Below are 22,652 nucleotides of genomic sequence, written 5' to 3' on the forward strand. Positions count from 1 at the left end.
ACTCCCTGGGAACACACTGCTTTTATCACACACTCATAGCGATGGTTGGTCGTGTGGCTGCAAATTGCTCTCTTACTTCGTCGTGCAAGTCTTTGCTTGAATAATAAATAATGGGAAGGTTTGATCTCACCAGCATTCACATCAGTTCTGTTTCATTCTGCAACCCTTCCATAGAGGTAGAAAAATAAAATCATGTGTAAATTCACTTTAATCTTGGTGTGTATAATCCTGTTTATAGCCTCACTCACACACACACACACACACACACACACACACACACACACACACACACACACACACACACACACACACAGTCTGTAGAAGCAACAACTCTGCAAATGATAGTAACAAGAAGATCCCAGTGACGTCTTTAGTAACTGAAGGTGAAGCGAGAAGCTCTCAGCTGGAACTGATGAACATCCGAGAGCCCAGAACCCAAATCCACTCTGGAACGCACCTCATCAAACCGTACTGTGAGAGAACGCAGAGCAGAAGAAGAAAACAACAAATATTCTATTACACCCATGAGCACTGCAGTCAGAAACTGTAAAAACATCAAACAGACGGTGGTGTGTTCCGACCTGCAGCGTGTGAGGCCAGTAGCCGGTGGTCCTGTTAGAGACACCCAGCGTGGAGACGGCGTGCTGAGTATAAACCTCCGGCGTCGGCGCGAACCAGCCTTCGGTGGATGATGACGGCTGTCGCTCGCTTGAGGCAATCTAGACATTAAAACACGAATACGATCAAGAGTGGACGCACACGCGTTGCCTGGACTTTTGCGTTGCGTGTCAGGATGAATGTTAGTGGTCGTATCAGGTTTCTCACCTGTAATGGAATCAGACTTTGAACGGTGATTCCTTTCCCGCTGCACTCATGGTGAAGAGCTCTGGAGAAATGATCCAGGTAGCCCTGAGAGCACAGCAGAGACCCCCCCACCCCATGGGTTCTTTAATGTAAAAAGCACTCTTCTCACTTTGATGACACACTCAGTCATTCTAGTAAGAGAGTTGTTCTCACGGTGGAGGCGGCGAGCGTCACCCGTCCAGGCAGGGGTCTGCAGCAGACCCCCGATGATATATTGACCACGGCTCCTCTGCTGCGCTCCACCATCCCCGGCAGCACCAAACGGGTCATCAGAGTAGCGACCGCTACGTTCTTAGTCACCAGCTCCAACAGTCTGTGTTCGGGGACATCGATTAGGTTCTGGGGTGAAGCAGAGGACTCGTCCACGCAGTTGACCAGGAAGCCGATGTCTTTACCCCTCAATGCCTCCTTGATGGGCTTGATGGACGCCAGGTCCAGAGAGAGGACAGTTGGGACAACAACAGTGTCCACTCCATAGCGTTGGGAGAGGGATGCAGCGAAGTCCTCGATGGGATGGTGGTCTGGCGTGACGAAAATGATGCTCAGTCCCTGCCGGGCCAGTTCCTCGGCGTAGGCTCTGGCCACCGGCTCAGAGACACCTGGGGAGACAAACCACAACACGGGAATGACATCAGGAGGACAGAGCAGCGGTGGCTGGCAGCTGTTTCCCGCACAACCTGGGATTTCTGAATATTCAGAGACTTTTAATTACGGGCAATAAGACCACACAGACAAAACAAAAGGGAGGAAAACGGTAGTTTGGATTTCTAGTATTTAATTTCAACAGGGGTCCCAAAATATATCTGATCAAAATCGTGTTTTCCCAGTTTAAATGCTTCTTTTTTTAGATTTACAGAGCTATGGAAACACGAGTGAATAACTAATAAGGATTTAATTGATTGCAATGATATTTTTGACAGTATTTATCACTTCTGAGGACATAATTGTTAAGTGGGTAAAAGCAAATATGAGGAAAAACTATGGTGGGATCTTTCTCATAAATTTTGGCCTGTTGTGTCTTCGGAGGTTTTACTACCACAATGAATCACCCACGCCCTCCGAGATGAAACATGACTCATTGGATCCAGGTAGTTAAACGTCATCGAATTACTGGAATCGAACGTCTTACACCACAAAGACACCACACGCTTTGTATTTGTGTCACAAAGCTTCCAAGTTTCTACACAACACTTCATTGAGTTGCATACTGGACCACGATTGGCTACAAGCGAGCTGTGACGTCACGTACCATGCCTGTAAACGACACTTGAGGAAAACACAGGGAAACCTTTCCTAAACAGCACATGGATGTCATATGCACACATATCTCGATTCCTAAATGTCACTGAGATTATTGTAAATACTACTACTACTAATACTACTACTACTACTACTAATAATAATAATAACTGCCAACACAGAATGATAAATAACGACTCCTTGCCCTGCGTCTCACCATACACGACAGCCCAGTCTCCAAATCTCTGGCTCAGCTTCCTCCTGTTGGGGATCAGTCTGGGTAGGAAATGGACGCGGACCATCAGGCAGCAGTCTTGGAGCAGGACTGCCACCCTGCTGGCCGTGTACAGAGCCCCCACCAGGGCCAGGCTTTCGTAGTAGCAGTGGCACGATCGAGAAATTTCTCTCAACAACAACTCAAAGCTGTCCACCGCAGCCGCCATGGTCCCCCCGCTGGTGATGCTCGTCGATGCTGCTTTGCGAGCTAACGCTTCTTTTGCTAAATCTCACGTAGCGATTTCCGGGTGTGACGTGAAGCAGCTCGGAGGTCAGAATAAAACGAACTTCTTAGCAAATTTCCAACGAGGCTGCCAACGCACAATCCACAGGGATGCGCCCGATCTGGAACCCGGAAGAGCAAGCAAAACAACGACGTCATGTGATCGCTGAGCTCCCCTCAATGTTGCGTTCATTACCTCGTGAGAAAACAGTCTAACGTGTTTATCGCAGCTCCAGATAGTTTTAGGATACGAATGAATGTCTTTATATTGAACATTGAACGACACTTTATCAGTAAGAGGCCATGAAAAGATTTGTAGTTCCTCTCCAGGGACTTGTAGTCCAACAACATATCATCTGATGTGAAGGGAGGGGAGAGAGAAACATGAGACATGGAGAGATCCTTTCTTATATTTGAGTTTTTTTTTTATTTATTTTACAATAAATGATCATTGTTTTTATATAAGTGTACTTATTTTGTAATCGGAGGTTCGATTAAATTAATGTACATTCAACAAATTAAGGTATTATCAATGTTATCGTACATATGGGACACACATCTGAAGCTCATGAAGGCAGCACTGAGTTCCTCCTTGACGTCCCACAATGCACCGCAGCAAGTGCACGTTTCCATAGAGACGCCTGTGCCATCATGTCACCTGGGTGAAAAGACGTCTAACCAGCTCCAGATTGCAGGTACCACCTGGTTTACATGCCGCCATATTGAATCAGGTTCTACCTGGTTAGCTAATGCTAAATTCGGGCAGGTTTGCGTCGGGCTAGCGAGCTGCGTTAGTATGTTACAGCCGTTAGCGCCAGGCTAACAGAGGACGGATAAGCGGCTCTGACTGTAGTGGGAGAATAAAAGTGTAACAGCTCAAACCAGCAGCGCTTAGAAGGCTATTTTAAGAGTCTGAACACCGCTAGAGACGCCAGCTGCCCCCAATAACAGAGACGGGTTTCACAGACTCAGTCCTAAAGATGTAGCCAGAACCTCTGTGCATTTTATTCTCCTGCACTGAGTATGGAAATGATACAGATTCCAGCATGTGCTTACAGAACTTCATCAGTATGGTGCAGCATATGTTAAGCCTATAAAACCATTAATTGCTTTTTTTTTTTTTTTTTTTAAATTTCAGGTATGTCTCAGTTTTCAGTTGAAGATGAGTCGGAGTTACAGTCTCTGCTCAAGCAGCTTCTGCGGAGCGTCAGCGACAGGATCTCTGCTGCTCCTACAGCTGAATGTGCTGAGGAGGTCCTTCTTCACCTGGAGGAGACCGACAAGAACTTCCACAAGTGGGCTCATCAGACAGAAGTTTCAAAGGAACGTAAAATGACCTCTCGCAACAAAACATTGTAACATTTCAAGTGTTTGTCTCTGTCGTCCAGTTATGAGTTTGTCAAGTACCTGCGCCGGTACGTGGAGAGTTCTCTGGAAGGAGTGGTGGAAGGAGGGACCAGGACCTTGACCAGAACAGATGGGCAACACGCGATTGGGTCAGGCCATGACATGCTGATCCACGTGGTGACCTGTCGCACCAGGGAATCAGCTGAGTGAGTGCAGCCCAGAGTCTGCTGGGACCTACGGCTTCCTCTAGTTATCCAGTGTCAGTTCATGTTTGGTGTCCCTTGTAACCTGGATCGAGACTGACGTGGAGACAGTTTTCGGATGAAGATTACAAGAGTGAGAGGAGGCAGAAATCAGATCTGTTTAGTGAAAAACGTACTGAAGGAACCGTCTTAGTGTAAAATTGCGCTGGCTTTCTCTGCTCTGATCTCTGAGACATCGCTGCGTTTATGTCTGTTAAATATTGTGTGACATTTATACATTTTTGCTGCTTGTTGTTGATTTTCACATTAAGAAAATCCCGTTGGCATCCTGAAAACGTGTTTGCTCGTGATGCCACACAGGTTGAATCCTGAGTGGGTTTGCACACACAGATAAAACCCCCTACGGTGGCCGTCCGTCCTAAATTATTGTACTAGCGCATTGCTTTCTCCAAGCCAGGTACCAGCAGATGATGCAGACCTTGAAAAGCAGCATGATCATGGTGGTGGAGTCACTAATCAACAAATTTGAGGAGGACCAGCTGAGGAAGGAGGAGATGCTGAGAGAGCAGCAGCACAGTCAGTCCAGCTGCCAGTACAACGACACCTGCTCGGACAGCGACTCCTCCTTCAATCAGGTCAGAGACTGGCACTGGTCCCCGGGTGGCTTTGATGGGAGTTTTGTTGATTACTGGTCGACTGAATGTGGTTGTGTCAGATCCAGCCAGTCACGTCTGACTTAGAAACATCTTTGTGCGTTTGTCTAGAGTTACACATTCATCAGACAAGAGCAGCTGCAAGCTCTGGCTGAAAAACTTGACTCCAGCAAACCCAGAGAGGTAAAAACTGCCTCGCGATGACTCGTACTTTGTGTGTAAATTCACTGTAATACTGTGAGTGATGCGGGTCTGTGTGTGGAGGTGCGGCGGGAGGCCCTGCTGGTCCTGTGCTGCGCCCCTCCGTCGGATGTGCTGAGCTGCGAGAGCTGGAGCGGCCTACGCAGGAGCCTCTGCGCCGCTCTGAGCGAGCCTGATCCCGACCTCAGCGTACGTCCTTTCAGCTCGCGCATCCATTAGAAGGTGCTGCCTGATTTTCCTGATCTGAGGACATGAACCATGCTCCTCAGATGGAGCCTGTCCGGGAGCCATCTTTGTTTTACACGGAACTACAGTTTTAAATCCTGTTCAGCTCGCCATCACTGAGCTGAAGGCAGCAGCATGGATGCTCAGACAGCCAGGGGTTTGGTTTATATTGTGTGGTTTGGTTCAGTAAAATGCAGAGACGCTCCCCCTGAGCTGACTGAACATACAGTATGTAAACATGGCTCCCGCTGCTTTTCGCTGTCACGTGTGGTCACCATTGCGCTACTGCCTGGACTCTTCACTACACTTTCTCAGCGAGCGCCACGCAGACGAGACATCCGTAAGCGTGTGTGCTGCAAACTCAGCAGACACACACAAACTAAAAGAAGATGTGTAATTGGCAGCGGAGGGATTATGAGCCTCCACACCTGCACAGGCTATGAAGTTAGTTTGGTTAATTGATTAGCTCTTATATGAGCTGCAAGCCTGCCTAAGGAGGAAACAGATGTACGGTCATGTTCCTCGTGAACGAATGAGAACAAAGAATCAGGAGACACTGCAAATCTAAATGACTTGACTGCATTTCTTGTGTTTTAAAAGGACGTCTATGTTCCTGTGTTGAAGCTGTCGTTACTTGAACAGAGGTTCATAACTCGTCAAGCACAGTCGGATTCTGAGAGTCTGTCCTTTGCCATCTCTCCTTCAGGATAAAGTCCTTCAGTTCTTTGCTAAGAGTTTCTCCTCCTCTCCCCTGAACGTGACGCGAGAGATCTACACCAGCTTGGGTAGGCCACTGTAAGATACTGTGACACCGCTGGGGTCAGGGCCGTGTAATAAATCGATAATCACCTCATATTGGATCATGGATTGATTCAAATATTGAGAGGTTTGATCCACAACATTGAATGTAAAATATAGAAAGAAGAAATCTGAATATATTTATTAGTAAAATGCGACAAAACGTTGTGTGTCCTCTTTTTTTTTCCCAGGAGCACTTTGAGTATCCTGGAGTCCCTAAATTACAAAAAATAAAAAACTGAGCACTCATATTACCTGGTCAGCCAGATGTTTTATCAGTTTAACGAATGTTGTCAGCCTTCTGCTGCCAACCCAGTAGAACAGACGGGAACCCACAGACCTCCTTGGTTTCAGATTTGAATCGTTTTATTCTGTTGCCGGCTGTATGATGTCTTCAAGGTGTTCATGTGTTTAACTCTGTGTTGACTCTCAACTGCAGCTGAAAGTGTTGAGTCCAGTTTCCTGTCCCATAAGCTGAGCTTTCCTTCTGGCTCAGTGGGCGTTGACATCAACAGCCCTGAGATCTGCAGTCTTCTCAAACAGGTACAACTTCCTGTAAAACAGGAAGTCGAGTGAATACTCGTCATCCTCGTCATCAGCATCCTCAGACCCGTCATATCTGGTCCTCTCGGTCTGTCCTGAATCAGATCCGGTTGATGAATGACTTTCAGAAGGAGGTGACCACCTTCTGGATCCGCCACCCAGAGAAGTGAGTTGTTCTCTATCAGTGTGTGATCAGGGTTGGCCGGCCAGTTCACCCAGTCATCAATCATTCATTCACTCATCCTTAAGTGAGCCATTCGCTTGATTGACGCTGTTGCCATTGATGATGCGTTACATTTTGGACTCTGTTATTTACTATCTACTTCTACTTCTACTTCTTAGTCCTCTCTTCGGTACTTCCTTCCCTGTCAGAGGCTCCATCATGAGTTTCCATGTTAGGAATGCAGAGCTGAGATGAGCCCCACTGTGGAGTCCCAGGGGGAAACTCCTATGTTTGCGTCCTCATTGATGCTCTCTGTTTATTGTTTTTTGTTTGTTGTTGGGCTGTGTGGTCCATTGCCTTTATTGAGATGCGTTTATTTCTGTAATTTCTAGTATTTCTCTTTTCGTCACATGTTTGAATGATGCCTCAGGTACATGGAGGAGGTGATAGAGAGCACCTTCTCTCTGCTGGCCCTCTATCATGATCGTGGCTCAGCCTCATCGGACAAAACCCTGGAACCAGTTCATTTACTGGCTTTGCTGGATATCAAAGCCACTTGGTTCAATAAGTGGATGGTGTGTGTTACATCGAGTTGTGTTTTGATTCCGTGATTTCTGACATCATACGTGTTCATAGTTTTCATGCTCTCACCGCTCTTGTTCCTCTTGTACGATCTGTTTGTTTCTCCACCTCTCAGCACGGCTTCTACAGTAGAACTGTTGTTCTCAGACTCCTGGAGGGAAAATACAGATCTCTGGTGAGTGCTTCTCTCAGTAATCAATATTCGCTATGAACCACTTCAGAAGTCTGCCACACACGGGAAGTGCAAGGCTCTCAAAGACAGCATCCACGACAGAACGTAGTGCCTACTCATTTGGGATGTTTGGATCCTGCTTGGTTCTAACGTAGGGGACATGGAGACATGATTGTAACGGGTGTATCTGAGGGCGCCAGCCAAACCTGACAGGTCGGCGCAGCAGTACGAGAGACGAGGGAACACAGGAGTTTTGGAGAATTGATTGTGTAATCCTGAACCTCCCTCTCGACTCTCCCTCTGAATTTAAAGAGGATTATTGTGGAATCACTCCTGCAACTCTCAGTGAAGTAACTGTCGATAAAACCAAGCCACTCTTCTAATGCAATGCATCGAAGTTCCCTGAAGGCCCGGGGTTTAGTTTCAAACCCTCTGGTCTTAAAAAGGCTTGATTTTGTGGTTTTATAAGGAGAGGCTTGCTGACATGGCAGCTAATTCCTCTGGAAGCCGGCCGTCCCTGCTCTGTCTGTAGCAGCATCAACATTTGGCTCTGAACATCGGTTGATGTCATTTTGCAGCAACCTCACGGTCGTTTAATCATTTTTCAGATTGAAGCAGCTCTGCAGCATTGTATCCATTACCATGAATCCTGCCAGCGTCTCACAAATGAGACACCGGATCCCCCGTCAGAGCGGCAGCAGACCTTAGGTAAGTAAAACAGTCCATAAACTCATGCTTTCCTCTCCAGGTTTATGTACTCTGAGTCTCACTCTGGTAAATATCAGCACATTTGCAGTAATGCTGATTTAACGCGTGCTATGAAACTGAACGACTGCGAAGCCTAATGAGAAAGTAATGCTTCATTTGCAGGCTGTGTGTGTAAAACGTATTTGTTGCCGACATTGCCATCATTTATTCAGTTTCCTTAATGCTTCCATGCTGTTCCTGTTTTCATTAGACACAAGAATAGAAAAACAAAACAGAACAGGCAGGGAGTCGGTGAGAGAGAGGAATGATAAATGGATTGGAAATTAGCACTTAGGGAAGGACTTGAGCAAGTAAATATCAAATAATTCAAAGCAGGCGAGACAGAAGGAGAGGTACCATGGAAAAGAGGGCCGTGTTTGGATTATTGCTTCAATTTTGCTCCTGCTTCTCTTATCAAACCCTTTTTTTTCCCTCTTGTCCCTCTTTTATTACCAAAGAGAAAGGAGAGAAGACTTTAAAAGGGACCATTTGTGAGAGGATCATATTTGCTCTGATCGTCTCATAATACTCATGGAGCCGTGAACCTTCTCACTCTGCTGAGCCCTGAACAGTCCAGGAAGAGTGGTTGGGGGGTCTGGTAAGACCAACCTTAAGTCAGGAGCTCAGGAGTCTGGATCCCTTCCTATCTAGAGCCACTATGAGTGTGTGTGTGTGTGTGTGTGTGTTGGGGGGGGTTGTTACTCAGGCAAACAAGGTCCTTCAGCCATTCACTCCAACAAAAGTCCATCCTCATGCCAGATTCAGCCAGAGAAGCAGTGGAAATGTCCAGTGTCAGGTGCCAGAAGGGCAGTCAGAACGCAGTACTGGTTGCTTCGATCACTTTGTAAGTTGTCATAGCAGCTCTGGACAGTGGGGATCCATCCAGATCCCTGTCACCTCCCCAGGCTGGTTTCTAGGGAGCAGTAGCCAGGCCAGCCACTCTTCAGAGGAAAAGCTTTTGGGCCTCTTGCATCAGGGAATGTTGGACTGTAAAAATTGGCAAGTAAATTGAGAGATTTAGCCCCAGCTCATGCTAAGGACGTTCGCGTTTCCTTCCATTGTCCAACGCTTTGATAATACATGTCCCTTTTTGGTTTGGGATTGAAATATGGAGCGCTAGCTTGTTCTGATCCGCTGATGATTGTGCGCTGTGCAGGAACCAGCGACGTCACCTCCCCCTCCCTCTGAACTGCTCTGGGGTCAGCAAAACAAACTGTATAATTCTTGATGATAAAGAAGTCCACATATAGTCTTATTCTGTGAGTCTTCTGCCTCCGATGTGATGTTCTAGCAGTAGGACATTAGGAAAGTTTGCTTTAGCGTTAACTCAGTATATCTCATTACACAGTGCAAAGCTTTCATCAGTGGGCCGCAGGCTCAAAACCATTTAGCTACTTTAGTCAGTGATAGTAGCTTAATTGAAAATCTTAGAGATTATGACTTTAATCCTCCAGTAATTTGACTTGCTAAGACATTCAGAAGGGTTCAAACTCTATAAATGGATTCAATATTCAATAAATGTTTTATTCAAACTCTTTAAATCACCAACTCAGCCATGAGATGCTGGTGAAAGCTCAGGAAAACACCTGAAACTTAGTTTGTGAGTGAACATCCGTCAGTCATGTGACCGTTCCTGATGAACCCAGAGCGCTGTCCTCTCTTGATTACGAGTCGTTCTGATTGATTCGTAAGCTCATGTCTCACACGGCAGTTGGAAAAGGCTTCACGTGCGGCTGCATATCAAAGTGTGGAAATACAAGACATGAGAGTGAAAGTGGTCACGAGGGAGGTTGGTGGGTGTGTTTGCTGCTCCCAGCCAGCTGGTGACCTGAGCCTCAGTACTGTGACCTTGTCTTGATTGACTGGAGGGACGCCAGCTCTGTTCTTTTTGATTTCTGCACACTTAAAACCATTGGAGGTTGTGCTGTTTTCCCCAATGTTCGCTCTCATTTCATTAAAGATGTTTTGAGATGTTATGAAATGAGATTCAGCTTCCTGCACACCACAGAGCCTCCTCAAGGTCGCCACACTTGTTTTCACCTCTCAGTCTCATTTTTTATGTTAAATCTTGGTTAAATATTTGCTCCCTGGCAGGCTCACGGCCAGGCCATTCATCATGATTTTATGAATGTCAGTCGGCATATTAGTTATTATGTTAGCAAGCTGTTTCCCACGCGTCACTGTAGCTGATGAGCATTGAAATTAAAGGTTTTTATTTTGTTTTGCATTTTATTTTCTTCCAGCACACTCGCCTCACAGCGAGAAGGTTCTGACTCCTTACCCTCCAGCAGGCAGAGGGAGCTAGCATGTTCTTTGGAGTCTCTTGTCCGTAGAATGTCAGCCCTCTGACGGATGGACAATGATGAAAACTACTGCTGTGTTTACACGTGTTCTCCAGTATGTACGCATCATAGAGGCCTTTCTTTAGACAGACATCGGTAAATACCTGCTATCTGCTAAAGTAAAAATATTGGCCAAAAAACCCCCCAAAAAACTGCAACATGGCGCGTCCCTGCTCCAGCTCCGTGAGTAGGGTAAGAGGTAAAGGTAACAAAAGAATGTTTTCTTGCTTTGATTATTCCAGGTTCGATCCAGAGGAGTGTTTACACGGGGAAGGAGCTTGAATATGTCCTGCTGGTCCATTCGCTGTGTGTCTTGGGGAAACTCCTCATCTACAGGAACGGGAGAAAGCTCTTCCCCATCAGAGTCAGAACGCACAAAGGTGAAATGACCTGTTTTTGAAAGTCATCCTAACGTGTTTATTCTTTCACCTCTCATATCATTTACTTCACCTCCCCTGCTGTTTCCATATTGTTCATTGCTGTATTGAAATCTTGTGGGAATTGAGCTTTGGTCAAGGGCGCAAGCGTGTGATGATGTTTACTTCCCTGAATGTACAGATCATCATGTCTCCCTCAGTGCTTTTACAACAAAACCATCCCTCCAATCTTTACTGGCGATTATCTCTCAAGGAATGTGTGGGATCAGTTGGTGCCACTCCCCGCCGCGATGGTGTGCCCGCCACCCTGTCTTAATCATTGATGACGTTATGTAACCGTGTGACTGATGTTGAGGTACACAACAACTGCTTCACTCGCCCACCCTGCACCTTGTCACTACCGCTGATAAAGCACTGGGACCATTAAAGCCGACTCATGGTCCGCTGACCCGCCACTGGTTATCAACATGTTCCCAGGTTGGGTTTTTTTCAGCGCACCCAGTGATTTTTGTCAAGAAGGCAGTTTCAACTCTCCATCTGATTTCTAAAAATTACAATGTCTTGTAATTTTCATTTATTTCATACCAAATGTACCGCATGCATAATCCAAGTTATATCAACACAAGCAAAGAAAATAGTTGTGGAGACAAACCTTGGTGACTTTTGACTGAGGTTTGCTAACCTACCACTACCACTCATTGTGCCAAGCTGAGTAGCAGTGGGCAGCTGTCTGAGGGTCTCAGCGCCCTGATGCAGCACAGAGGAGAGAAGGGTCTCTGTCCTCTCGTCTGTCTCTGAGGACGATGGGAAATAAGAGAATTTCCCAAAAAGTGGATGTTTTCATTTCCTGGTTTCAGTCCTGGTCATCCCAGGTCCTCTCTGTGTGTTCTCCCCATGTTTGTGAGCCTTCACACTTGTTCCAAACACATTCATTTCAGGTACAAGCTAATGAACAGGCAGGTTTGTGGACATCCATCCATTTCCTATACTGCTTATCCACTAAGGGTCACAGAGGGCTGGAGCCTATCCCAGCTGACATTGGCCGAGAGGCGGAGTTCACTCTGGATGGGCCGCCAGTCCGTTGCAGGGCCATCAGGAGCGATTAGGGGCTCCGTATCTTGCTCAAGGAGACTTGGACTGGACTCGTCTGCCAATTTTAAATTGCACCAAATTTAACCTTTGAGAAGAACCTGGTTGTGGCTCACATCCCAGAGTGAATGATGAACCAGGCGCACCCTTGCTTGTCCTCAAGGCTGGAATAATTCAGACATCAGATGAAGTGTCTCCTCTGAGTTTTATTGTCCCTGACTAAACACTTCGTAACCAGACTTATTTCCTTCTTCCTCGTGTCTGTGTCTCAGATCCAGTCAGCCTAACAGACCTGGTTGTCACGCTGATTAACATCATGTACCAACACCCCAATCCCCCACACGGGGACGGCTCACACACAGGTGAGATCCCACACCTACTGAAATAAAACACGTCAGTCGTCCTGCCAGGCTTGTGGCCAGAAAGTGAGCCTGGAATCAGGGACTGATGGAACTGCGTGACACTCCCTGTGAGGCGTAGCAACATTCCTCAGACGGTATCTTTTATCTCTGAACCTGGAGGACCTTGTGTTATTGCCACATTCATTCTGGTGAATTGCAATGCAGCAACTTTGCAGTGATGGATGTTGTTCCCCACCTTGACTCTGTCAAAAGATCATCTCCTTTCTGCCTCTGTGCAGCAGGAAGTCTTCTGAGCGAGTCGTAGATTTATGATCCTACGTGTCACTCAAGAAAGTTTGTTGTGGGCACCATCGTGACTCTGCAAAAGACCGTATCCAACATGTTTGTACCATTAAGAATAGAAACAAGGCCATGCAGCTAACACAGTCAGCACCAGTAACTAACTCATCACTCAGCGAGATCTATCAGTCACCACGTACGTGCCTCAGCGGGAAGTGTTTGGCTCCACTTAACCATTGCAACTTCAACTGCACAACTTCAGGAATGAAAACAACAGAAGTAAAAGATAAATATAACTCGAAAGCCCACAGAGAACACGTCTGGAACATTAGTCATTTAACCAAAACACTGTCTTCACAGTAACCCCTCACCAAAGTCTAAATGAGTTTCTGGCCAAATCTGAGAAGATCTGGTCGACCCACTAGGAGGAGGACGTCAAAAATGTATCGAACACGTGTCCTTTTCTGTTGCCACCTGGTGGCGCTGTGACTAATCTGGTCTGCTAATACTTCTTCGGCTCATACTACGCCCCTCCACCAAGTCTGCCGAAAATCGCCCTCATAGTTTTTTGTGTAATCCTGCTGAGAGACAGACAAACAGACCACATACATGATTATACAGTCACGTCATCTCTGTACTAACGTGATGCAGTGAAACCTCCCCAGCTTTATAAATGTATCCATTCTACAGAATTCCTATTATTCCAAGTTTCCTTCCTGATTGTTCTTAAACCTGGAATGAACAAATTCAGTAGAACTGCCCCAAGGTTGTGAATAATAGCCCTCATCTGGATAGAAAAGTGTACATTTGTACGGTGCACAACTTGACATGAGAAAATTAACCTTCAATCATCCAAGAATGGAAAGAGTGGAGGTGAGTTCATGTTCTTCGATACCTTTGACAGAAAGGTTATAATTCTTGGATTGTTCTGCCAGACTCCCTGTCACCAAGCAGCCTGGTGATGGAGGTGCTGTGGGTGCTGTGTGAGAGGACGGAGTGTGCTGAAGAGTGTCTCCACCAGACGCCTGTCATAGAAACGCTCCTGGCTCCTGTTGTAGCTCTGCTCCTCGGACACCAGGTAGCACCGGCACACATACGGAGAAAACGCTCTTCACTGTGTCTAATAGTCAGTATTTTCTGTCGTTGGACTGGCTTGAAAATGTATATCCAATTTATCCCAACAATTTTGTTAATTTTGAGTCATTCCCGCAGTTTGATTAAAAATTCCTTTTAGATGAAATGGAGGCAGATATTCTGAACAATAAGATAAGAGCTGTTATCAATGTTCTTTAAAGTAAATGATATTAAATTGATATTTGGGTGTATCAAGGTGTCTGACTGAGATACACCTTATCACAATCTCCCAGCCAGAAATAAGAAATACTTCATTTTATATTTTAGAATTAAGAACAAGCCTCTTGCTCCCTTGTTCTATATATAATCTATAATCTCAACAGCAGATGTGTCCTCACACTTACATTGTTCTTTCACCTTGATTCTAAAACAAATTCTATTTTCCCTGCAGTATCTCTTCATCCCTCTTGGGATTCCGCTTGTCTCTGAAGCTGTTTCCTGTCTTTATTCCCCGTCGGTTTACAGGCCAAATTGAAATCTCCTGCAGTGACACTTCCTCTCATCGCCGACGTCCTGGCTCGGATCGCAAACACCGACGGAGGATTAGCGCTCTTCCTACACGAGAAGAACCTGGTTGTATCTCACAGTGAGAGGTGAGGTGCTGTGATTGAAGTCTGATTAAATACAAAGAGCCAGAGTCGGTTTGTGTTTTTGAGAGTAATGAATAAATTATATGTCTTTGATATAGACTTTAGTTCTGCTAATAAATCCCTCTGCTTCGGCTCAGAATGCAGATTAGGATCTGAGGATGTTGTTGCTGCATTTTTTGATCTATTCATGTATCACAGCTAAAAGTATAAAGTATGTTTAGCCGAAGCAGGTTAGGGTCACTCAGTGGCCTTTGGTTTATTTATAGTGCGATTCTGTTGTAATTAGTCAGCCTGGAGAATGACGCCAGTTTGGTTGACCTGCCAAACCTGGAACAGCATCCTGCTGTTGTCCTTTTCTTTAAGACTAAGTCGACTAATGTACACCAGTCTGGGTTACATTTCTGCCATAGAGATGTTTATGAGACTAAAAAACTGTCCATTTGATCAATTCTAAATTTAAAAGTACAGACATCAACATGATTGAACATTGAGGGGAAATCGTAGATGAATCCAGGATGTTTTTCTATTTAAATACTTCACGTTTGTCCATCTTGTGTCTGTTGACACCATCTTTGTCTTTGTGGGTTTTCTCTCCCCCCCAACCCAGAGTCTCTGCTGCTCATGTCATTGTCCAGTTCACCCAGAGGCTCCTCTCATCGCTGAGTGAATCCAACGTGCCTCATACATTATGTGGAGCCTTTATCTTTGTCTGCAGGCAGATATACAACACCTGTGAGGGTCTGCAGGTCCTCCGACCCTACGGCCTGCACAAGGCTGTAGCTGCTGCCTGGAAGAAGGTAACTGCACCTCATTTCTGAATACGCCTCAGATCAGGACAGAGATGAACTCCATTTCTGACATTTGCAGATGTCTTGCTCCTTTCATGTAATAGGTGCCCACGTTATTGCCTCCAACACTATCACATTTTGATAGAAAGACGTATGGAAGATTTGCAGGCTGAGGTGTCTCTACAGCACCACCGTGCTTCATTTACGGTTGGACTGGCATTTGGCCTACACTGTAGCTCGTATTTTACCTCCCGTGATTTGGAGATCATAGTGTTGTGATTTCGATCAAAATTTCATTTAAATGTTCAGCCCTAAAATAAATAAATGATAAACCAGAGGAAATGCTGGTTAACAGGAATCAATGAATAATGAGGGGGCAGAACAGCACCTTCTGTGATATCCTTTGATATCTCTGTCATAAAATTCTTGTACAATGAAAACATTGTTCTCTACTCCAGTAAACATGATTGACACACAGCAGCCAATCAGAACCCAGCATTCGCCCAGACCAAGACAGGTCTGTTTGAGGTACTTCATGCAAGAAAAATAGATATATGTTTAAACCAAATAAATGTGCGTCCATCAGAGACCAATGTTGATATTGGCTCTGCTGTATGTTCATGGAGACACATTTGCCTCTTTCTTACAGGGCACTGCTTCACTTATGCTCCTGTAAAAAAAAAGATTGTATAGATGGTAGATAAACTTTGAATAATTTTTTTCCCTGAATAACTTACCAAGGGGTGTCCACCCCTAATTAACTGCTTCTCTTGCTCCAATACTCCTGCCATGTTTCATTTGCATGATGAATGCGCTTTTGTCTCTTTATTCCTTGACTGCAGCGAGAGAAACACTTCCACAGCTCAGGAAAAGAGCCTTTCAGTTCTCTGCACCGAGAAACAAAACTGGAAATGAAAACTGAATACAGAAACATAAAACCAAAACCAAAAGCCACACACGCTCCTTCGGCCAGTTCTTTATGAAAGTGGTGGTACTTGCTCTACAAGGTAGAAGCTTCAATATCAGATGTCTCTCATTCAGGCCCGGTCACTGAAACGACCACGTGGAAAATTAACTTGTCCAAAACACTGTGTCATCAGTTGGAAAATGTTCCCACTCATGCCTTCCTGATTTGATCTGTATCCATGTTAAATATTAACGACTGTCTCAGCCTTTTCCGTGTTACACACTGGACAGCACGTACTGGCTGTAACAGGGTCCACATCTACTCCTCTGATGTAATCTGCTGTAAATACAAGTTAACATTATCCGCAGTTCACCCGCATGCTCTTTGGGATTTGTTTTTCTGCTTATGACTTGTGACGCTGACGCCTTTTCTTGCTAATCTTTGCTCTCAAGTCCGAGTCAGGTCTCTTATTTGACCTGTCATCAAATTTAGAAGGCTGGTCGAGGGTGGGAAACACTCATCTTTCTGAAGTGTTCAGTGAACACCAGTTTAATCAAACTAACAAGCTATGATGCTAGTGGCAAGCTAACGTGTAGCTGATGCAGATGAGCTGACGTCTGCTAGCACATGTCTGCTAACATTAATGCTCGCACCATTGTGTCAGATGCATCATTTGGATGCATTTTCAGGTGCCTGATGAAGTTTGATTTTGTGACTCCAGCGTCTTCTATTCTGACGTAACAAACACTGCATGCAACAGGTCTTTTTGGTGTTTTGGTTGAAGTTTTTACAGGCAAATGTTTGCACAAATGGTGCAGGTGTCCTACGTTTGCTCGTGGTGATGTTGTTGCTGCGGTATTTTTAGAATAGGCGGTTCCTTAATGTTAGTTCTCCAAATAGAGATGGTATTGAAACCCCAAGCCCAACTTGGGTTTCAAATTTGAGCCCCCATCTCTACTGGTAACCAGTTTAGCCTGTCGTGCAAGTTGGGTTTTCCCCCCTTTTTATTGTTTATAATCATGGTGATTAAATTCATCTGAATTGTGATGACCAGTTTGGATTCTTTTATATTTTCAAGGGTGATGTGAGGAAGTTAACGAGGCTAAACGCAGAGCAAGAAGACTGCAGCAGTCAGCACCGTGTCAGACTGTTAGAATTATTCATCTGAAATTACTGGCACATGGTTTGGTGAAGTATGGGAAGAAACACATGGAGCAGGAGACTCTAGTGTTTAGAATTAAGTATTTAAAAAGTAGCCTTAAAATGATACTAATATTCTGTACGTTTTTTTTTCTTTATTTTAGACCAGTTCCTTGTCAGAGAGGGTTGTAACCCCAGTACCTGGAGCCGATGTGGGAGCATCCACTCGACAATTATCAGCCATGTAAGTCTGGCAGCTTTATCTGGAGAACTGGAGTGAACGCAGAGATGAGCCATAATTCATTCAGTCGTTAGAAAGTCTCTCTGAGAACCTTCTCAGACTGACTTACCGACTCATATCTCGGTTGTCAAAATAGAAATTAGAATTTGTTTCTTAAACGTGTAATTAATGTAAAGCCCCAGATAGTAAGCTTGTGAAATGCAACTGTTAGTGCTTCGGCCTCCCAACAATGACACCCACAACACATGAAGAGGTCTGCTTGAAGCCTTCAACGGTAACGCAGAAAAATGTTGGCTTGTCAACATGAGCTCCTCCGTAGGCTCGCTCGTATGAACTCCTCGAAATAATTTCCTCATCAAAAAAACACCAATTTAAGATGAAAAGTATTTGAATTTTTATTGTGGGTTCAGGGGCAGTGCTGTTGAGGATTTCTAAGCTGCCATGAAACCAGTTTGTGTTAAGTTCACGCCACCATTAATCCAACTCTGACGGTAACAAGTGGAGCCTTCTCACATTGCTCCATATTTTCATGGCTCTGATTTAGAAAAGCAAAACATTTATAAATCAGTGATTGGCAAAATGTGTACACTGGTTGAATGAATGTAGAAAAGAAACGTCCTCTCTGCCAAGGGGGTTCCACGTGCAGCTTTAATATCGCACACATTCAGACAGAATTAGACTCTGCTCTAATGTGAGACACACAGTTGAAGTTACTGTATCTTATCTAACAACTGGTGACATGAGGGGATGTTTGTTGCCTTTATTGCTTTGCTGCCAAAGCAAAACATCGAAAGTTATGTTGCAATTCACGAGGAAGGATGACAACAGGGCAACATGCAATACTTGCAAAGTGGATATTTCATCAAAGGGAGGAAATGCGACCGCCATGCAGGAACATGTGCACACACAACCTGCGATGACTTGGAGTCAGTGTGGCGTTTTCCACCTGCTCTGGAGTGAATCTCAACCCAGCAGCAGCTCTGCTGTTAACACTGCAGGTAACTCACCAACTAACACTGCCTATCATGTTAGCGCCACCTCACGATTGGGTTTGTAAGGTCTGTTCCTTCTAAACTAAACAAAGTGTATGCTAATCGACCTGTGTGTTCTCTTTTTTCCAAATGAGAATCAATGAGAGAATCAATAAAGAACCGAATCATGAAGCAGAATCGGAATCGTATCAATTCCCATCCCTAAGCGTGTCTCACGTTAACTTCCGACACTGATCCCACACCGTTAAACAAACGATTGATTACCCCTGATTTTAAAAATCCTGCAGTGTGAATACACAATCCCGCAGCTCACTCTGTCTTCCCCTCTGACTGGTGACCAGGCTCATCTGGGAGGAAACCTTGTTGGACAGCCTGCTGAACTTTGCTGCGACCCCCAAAGGTCTGCTGCTGCTTCAGGTGACCGGCGCCATCAACGAGTGCATCTCCTACATGTTCTCTCGCTTCACCAAAAAACTACAGGTGACAGCGTTTTCTTCTCATACTGTGCTACACGAGTGCATAATACTGAGATTATAGTCTTATACATACCCTGTTTCAACTGCGGTGACATTGTAGCCAAACAGAGACCTGAGTGGATCAGTTTAGGGGTGAAGTGGTGCTTTGTATTAATTTCAGCCCGATACCGGCGCAAACTTGATTGGATATCAGAAGTATGTCTGAATATAATCCATGCCATTAGCTAAAATTCATATGTAAATGCTCAAGTAACCATTGAGCAAACAGGCTTAAGGAGAGAAGAAGTATTTTTTTCTTCCGAGACGCAGGGAATTTAGTGGATCATATACATGTTTTTTTAATTGCTGCTATAGGCTGAGACTGCCGGGGGATCTCCCATGGTGCACTGGGTTTCTCTCTCCTCCTGTACTCATATTTGTTACTAACTCATCTTCTTCTCCGGAGCTTTTGTGCTTCCCCACATCCCATATGAAGAGGCTCAAGCTGCCACCCGTAGCTCCACCTGCTCACGTCCCCGTCTGTCCATCAGTCTCTCCTCCTTTGTCTCTCTCTTTATCTCCGTCCCTCTCTTTCCCTTCTGTATCTCTGTCTTCCTCCATTATCTGTCCTGCTCTCCCGCTCGCTTTCCCCCCAACTGGTCAAAGCAGGCGTCCGTCCCCACTGATCCTGGATCTGCTCCACCTTCCTGCCTGGTAAAGGAAGGTTCTGGTGGCTGCTGTTGCAGGATGTGCTTGCTGATGGAGAACTGTTGGGTGGAGGCTCATTGAAGGAGGGAGGTGCTGGACCTGCTCTTCATGTAAAGAGTCAGGAGAGAACTTTGGTTGGGATTTGGTGCCGTGCAAATAAAACTGACATGACTTGACCTGACTTAATTGGCAGGTGACTCAAAGTGCAGTCAGTACAAATGTCTTATGATCCGTTGAGTTGATTTAGAGAGGGAGCGACTGTATCAGATGGATATCGAGCCACCCCCAGCTCTGATGACTCTCTCCCCACCCATTTTGCAACACGTCCTTCTGAAGCCGACTGATATGACAGCTGATGTAATGACAGCTCCAGATGTTTGGTCATGTACTGTAGTACAACATATGTCTGGTTCGTGGTTAAATTGTAACCAGATAAGTTTCCACTCGAGGAATCAAATGATATGATTTTTGTGTAGTGCTGAGTCAGCGTATATAATTCCTCAGGCTTATATGGTTTGTGGGAAACGTGTCATCATTTATGGAATAATTAACTTTTGCACTTTTTTTTTTTTTTTTTTAAATCTGATTAAGGAAAGACAGCAACACTAAAGGTACAGCAGGATTAGGCAAATGTTCTATTGAAGCGCCACTAGAAATTTACACATTTGATCACTTTAGTTTATTTTTTTCCATTTATAAACATGATGAAGTCAGTTCGTTAGCGGGGAAGCAAACTGACTCCGGAATAAGTCCAGTTGCCTACGGCGCAGCACCAACGGGTACAACTGATCGAAGTTCTTTGCATGGTACCTTTAAACCCGACAGTTAAAAGTAGTTCAACAGTGTGTACAAGATAGTGATAACATGCATGCAGTATTTCTAGGCTTCTGTGCTGTGTAGTGCCCCATTCACTTTCCAAGGGATAACCTTTATTCACTGTGTAATAGCCTTCATCTTTCTGTTGGCCAGCGCTGTGGTCATTGAGAGGAAGTGGTAGTTTGTTGCTTTTGCCCCTCCTTCAGGCCAAACGTGAACTCACAACACAAAGCTCAACTCATTTCAAAACATATCAAGCTTCACCCATGCTGACTTGTTTCCGGGGTTTATGGCTCAACACTCTGCGTGAAATAATCAGTGTTCTTCACACTGATTACACACACTTGTGGTCAAATCGCTCAGCTCTACTGTTCAGTATTCACCTGCTACTCCCACGCTGGAGTTAATTTAAGAACCGCAGGACGGACCCCTTCTACATGGTCCTGACCAGGGTTCGCATGCTAAACGCACTCTTGCTGCCAACCTCAGCTAATCCCCTGTGCATGTAATTTACCACCATTGTTTGCTCCCTCTTGTAATTTCCTCTCATGTTTGGCATTTTAGTTTTATTTAGGAATGTAATTATATGTAGCCTTTTTTTTTAACTGGTTGCATTGTTTTGTAATTGATGGAGCGCCCACGCAATCAAAATCAATTTGCAGTCTGGTTTCTGCTCCGCATACTAAACAATATATCATTCTTGTTTTTCCTGGATTCTAGCAGCGTTTGCATACTGTGTCACATTCGCCAGATTTACATGTCTCCTCCGCCGTCTTCTGCCTCGCTCCTTTATGCAAAAGTGAACTGTAATGTTTTTTTGTTTATTTTTTTGGTAGGTTAGCCGCTGTGAGAAGTTTGGTTACGGCGTGATGGTCACCCAGGTGGCAGCCACAGCCCCAGGAGTGGTGGCTCTGCAGGCTTCAGGTATGAGTGCACCTCCACACAGAGGCCAGCACAGCAGCTGTGAGACTTCAAGGTTGAATTCTAAGTTGTTTTGTCTGGTCAGCAGAACACGGCCTGCACAGCAAGTAACCAAAGGAGGTGTTTTATGTTGCTTTGTTTTTTTGTTTGGAGAGATGAAGAAAGGGAGTGGTTAGAGCAGAGTTTTTCTCCATGAAAGCCTGTTTATCTGCTCTCTAAATCACATGACCCGTGAGAAGCCGAGAGGGAGACATTGAAATCCCAAATTCTTTGGTTTCATGATGCCCCCCCACAGTTATCTGTCTGAATATCAGGGGAGCTTATTCTGATACTGCAAATCAAATCTCACATAAAATAATAACGGGGCACTGAGTCACCGTGGGGTCAGACAGCAGCTGCTGAACAAAACAACTCAACTCATTTTATCTTTCCTGCTAAAGCTGCCTTCTCGTCTCGTTTCCAGAACACAAACACTTCTTATCCTGCACCTTCGCATATTCAATTAAAAAGAAAAAGGAACAAAATGGTGGAAAAGTACAGCATTGACATGGGTTTACCGGCTAGATTGCTAATTAGCTGCTTAGCTAGCGCACTCGTTCACCTGCCAGCGTTGAAGGTTCAAGTATAATTGTTGATTGCTTATACAGTATGTGATGCTGATGTATATATTTTCACTAAATTTCTTCTTTTTTTTCCCATCTGATACATATAACAATCACATCATTACAAGTGATTAAGTGGTAAAAGCTAGACTTTGTAAAAAAACAAAAAAACAAAACCCAGCACACTCATTAGAAATGGAAGTAAAGCTTTACTGCACCTAAGAGAGACGATAGAATGCGTAAACTTCACTGCACACAAACAATATTCATGCTGCGCACGACAGCACTCAGCACCGTCTCTTTATTTTTTGGCCCAATGAACTGAAATGACGTGGGAATTGCTGCCCTAAGATGTGCCTGCTTGTTAATCGGCCCCATCAGGTTCTGCTTATTCAAAAAAATGCCATGTATCGGCCTGATTTATTGGCCGACTGGTTGGACCGTTTCTGCCTGGGGAACCTTCTTTCATTCTCTCTCCTCATGAATCTGTTGATGAAAACTGAATGTCTTTTGTGTGGTGTTTTTTTTTGTGAACTTGGAGTTGGTCTCGTTTTTTTTGTTTTTTAAAATCTTAGAATGTCAATATTCATGTACTCTTAAAATCTCACTTCAGCTCAGATGTTCAGTTGTTGTGTGTCAGGTTTTGTGCGGGCGCTGGTGGTCGAGCTCTGGT

The 22,652-nt window shown here is 44.9% G+C and overlaps 2 protein-coding genes across 7 annotated transcripts in view; one reads left to right on the plus strand and one right to left on the minus strand.

Annotated features, from left to right (window-relative positions):
- Positions 1 to 219: 219 nt before the first annotated feature.
- Positions 220 to 2,856, minus strand: hsdl1 (hydroxysteroid dehydrogenase like 1). Its single transcript, XM_086190505.1, has 5 exons — positions 2,321 to 2,856; positions 1,018 to 1,463; positions 826 to 909; positions 582 to 719; positions 220 to 471 (listed from the first exon to the last, which is right to left on the minus strand). The coding sequence occupies exons 1-5, from the start codon at positions 2,544 to 2,546 to the stop codon at positions 400 to 402; spliced, it is 966 nt and encodes a 321-aa protein (XP_086046631.1). The 5' UTR covers positions 2,547 to 2,856; the 3' UTR covers positions 220 to 399.
- Positions 2,857 to 3,188: 332 nt separating this feature from the next.
- tbc1d32 (TBC1 domain family, member 32) overlaps positions 3,189 to 22,652 on the plus strand; it is a 63,973-nt gene continuing 44,509 nt past the window's right edge. For 5 of the 6 annotated variants that reach the window (XR_015110754.1, XR_015110755.1, XM_086190500.1 and 2 more), the window contains exons 1-21: positions 3,189 to 3,297; positions 3,741 to 3,897; positions 3,991 to 4,155; positions 4,610 to 4,787; positions 4,917 to 4,988; positions 5,070 to 5,195; positions 5,938 to 6,016; positions 6,469 to 6,572; positions 6,677 to 6,738; positions 7,166 to 7,310; positions 7,433 to 7,492; positions 8,098 to 8,197; positions 10,821 to 10,958; positions 12,317 to 12,406; positions 13,621 to 13,763; positions 14,285 to 14,412; positions 15,017 to 15,206; positions 17,409 to 17,488; positions 18,819 to 18,957; positions 21,293 to 21,380; positions 22,620 to 22,652. The exon at positions 22,620 to 22,652 is cut by the window's right edge and continues 86 nt beyond it. Coding sequence is in view for 4 of the 6 variants with exons in the window: in XM_086190500.1 (XP_086046626.1) it covers positions 3,743 to 3,897; positions 3,991 to 4,155; positions 4,610 to 4,787; positions 4,917 to 4,988; positions 5,070 to 5,195; positions 5,938 to 6,016; positions 6,469 to 6,572; positions 6,677 to 6,738; positions 7,166 to 7,310; positions 7,433 to 7,492; positions 8,098 to 8,197; positions 10,821 to 10,958; positions 12,317 to 12,406; positions 13,621 to 13,763; positions 14,285 to 14,412; positions 15,017 to 15,206; positions 17,409 to 17,488; positions 18,819 to 18,957; positions 21,293 to 21,380; positions 22,620 to 22,652 (2,275 nt within the window). In the remaining 2 variants the exon portion in view is untranslated. The other variant, XM_086190501.1, reaches the window with a different exon arrangement.

The sequence above is a fragment of the Aulostomus chinensis genome, chromosome 20 (genome assembly GCF_037954235.1).
Source record: "Aulostomus chinensis isolate RoL2024-O1b breed Wild chromosome 20, RoL_Achi_v1.0, whole genome shotgun sequence".
Classification (NCBI taxonomy): domain Eukaryota; kingdom Metazoa; phylum Chordata; class Actinopteri; order Syngnathiformes; family Aulostomidae; genus Aulostomus; species Aulostomus chinensis.